The sequence below is a fragment of the Limulus polyphemus genome, unplaced genomic scaffold, assembly GCF_000517525.1.
Source record: "Limulus polyphemus unplaced genomic scaffold, Limulus_polyphemus-2.1.2 Scaffold5535, whole genome shotgun sequence".
Taxonomy (NCBI): Eukaryota; Metazoa; Arthropoda; class Merostomata; order Xiphosura; family Limulidae; genus Limulus; species Limulus polyphemus.
In genome coordinates this window covers 29,610-31,687 of record NW_013671145.1, presented here as the reverse complement: position 1 = coordinate 31,687, position 2,078 = coordinate 29,610, and the positions used below count along the sequence as shown (strand labels likewise).

Genomic DNA, 2,078 nt, shown 5'->3' with positions numbered 1-2,078 from the left:
TTTGTCATCATAAGGTACGTTGTACATTTGCTGTTACGTTAAACTTATATTAAAGTTTTTATTCATTACCCATTCAAGCCGTCTCCAAGCATTATTAGTCTGAAAGTGGTTTCCTCGTCATCGAATCTGAAGTAACTTATTCTCAGTCGGGCCAATCATCACATATCAAATAGCTAAGGTTTGTTTGTTTTGTTGTTAAGCGCAAAACTACAAAATGGACTATCTGAGTTGTCCCCATAACGGATATCGAAACCCGATTTTTAGTGTTATAAGCCTTTAGATTTAAAGATGAACCACTGCAGGAGGAGGGGGACGTTAAAGATATATGCATGTCTTTTATCTTACACAATGTTAAAACAGTAGTCGCCTACAGACAAATAAACACGAACTGTGAACTTTTTATTTTCAACCTGTAATTGAATTAGTTAAAATAACCTACACGTAAACATATACGTACAGTAAGGGGCAATGAAAGTTTAATTCTTAAATTTTTAATTCATTATTCTAAGTAGAAAGAATCTGAAACCACTCACCCCAAGATAACAGACGAATTCTTTGTTGCAAATAGTTTTGTTGGGTTTATTGGTAGAAGGGGGACATCTTGCCCTAACACCAGTAAGTAGGAGTTAAGCCTAAAAATAACCTCGACGTTTTCAGATTATTATTAAAAAAAACAAACTTCAACAGACTTGAGGATATGTAAACCACTCATTTGCATGCTGTTTTATATGACCTAGTTCTAAATTCTTGGTCAAAACTTTCAATAACTACTAAATTTATCTGTATAATACACAACCATACTGTTGTACAATAATTACGTCATTTCCCACTCATTTGAATTGTAAACAAAAACACAAACAATATCACAATTAATTCCACTATTTATTGCCGAGGTCGCCAGTGTATTTCGCATCACTTGTTTCGGGTCAGTTATTTTCATCTAGTGTTTTAACCGACAAAAAATCGGTCAGTTATTTTCATCTAGTGTTTTAACCGACAAAAAAATCGGTCAGTTATTTTCATCTAGTGATTTAACCGACAAAAAATCGGTCAGTTATTTTCATCTAGTGTTGTAACCGACAAAAACATAAAAATACTCAATATTAGCTGACATTTACGTTCAACGTACGGGAAAGACATATCGGGGTGGGGGTGGGGATGGGCCAGTTCCAAACAAATACCCCCTGTTTCAATTCCTGAAGGGGGGCCTTAAGGGAACATGCCAAGTTTGGTGACAGTCAGTCCAGCGGTTCGCCAGTTATAAGCGGACAGACACACATTGCTGTCAAATAACGACCCAATATTTATGGACCCCACTGCTAATTCGAAAGATAATAGTTACGAAATAACTGCAAGTAAACAGATTACAAACTATGAACAGATAATTATATAGAATATTTTATGGACATTCACTACACCGAGTAAAAGGATATTCACAAAAGCTGGCACTTCTACAACCGTTGTCATCACGACATTTTTTCCCGATCTTCAAGTAACAATCCTGGGTGCAACATGGACCTTGACTGGGACTAAAGCACAAATAGAAGAAGAAAAAAAACGTTATAGATATTAACAATATTCACAAACTGTTAAACACAACCAGTGACCATGAAAGCGATGTAACAGTACGAACAGAAACATTAAAATCATTGATGTAGTATAATAAGAAGGCTATGTTAACAGTATAAACTGGTTTAATTGTTCCAGTTTATACTGTTAACGTAGCCTTCTTATTGTACTACATCTGTTATTTAATTGTTTAACAGATGTAGTACAATAAGAAGGCTACGTTAACAGTATAAACTGGAACAATCAAATAACAGATGTAGTACAATAAGAAGGCTATGTTAACAGTAGAAACTAGAACAATTAAATAACAGATGTAGTACAATAAGAAGGCTATGTTAACAGTATAAACTGGAACAATCAAATAACAGATGTAGTACAATAAGAAGGCTACGTTAACAGTATAAACTGGAACAATTAAATAACAGATGTAGTATAATAAGAAGGCTACGTTAACAGTATAAACTGGAACAATTAAATAACAGATGTAGTATAATAAGAAGGCTATGTTA

General features: G+C 34.1%; 1 protein-coding gene across 1 annotated transcript in view; it reads right to left on the bottom strand.

Moving 5' to 3' along the window:
• Positions 1-2,078, bottom strand: part of LOC106472701 (disintegrin and metalloproteinase domain-containing protein 10-like) — a gene marked incomplete at its 5' end in the record, with an annotated part of 34,304 nt that overhangs the window by 8,610 nt on the left and 23,616 nt on the right. The window contains 2 exons of the mRNA XM_022401248.1: positions 534-615; positions 1,434-1,529. Of these exons, the coding sequence (XP_022256956.1) occupies positions 534-615; positions 1,434-1,529 (178 nt within the window). The remainder of the gene's footprint in view (positions 1-533; positions 616-1,433; positions 1,530-2,078) is intronic.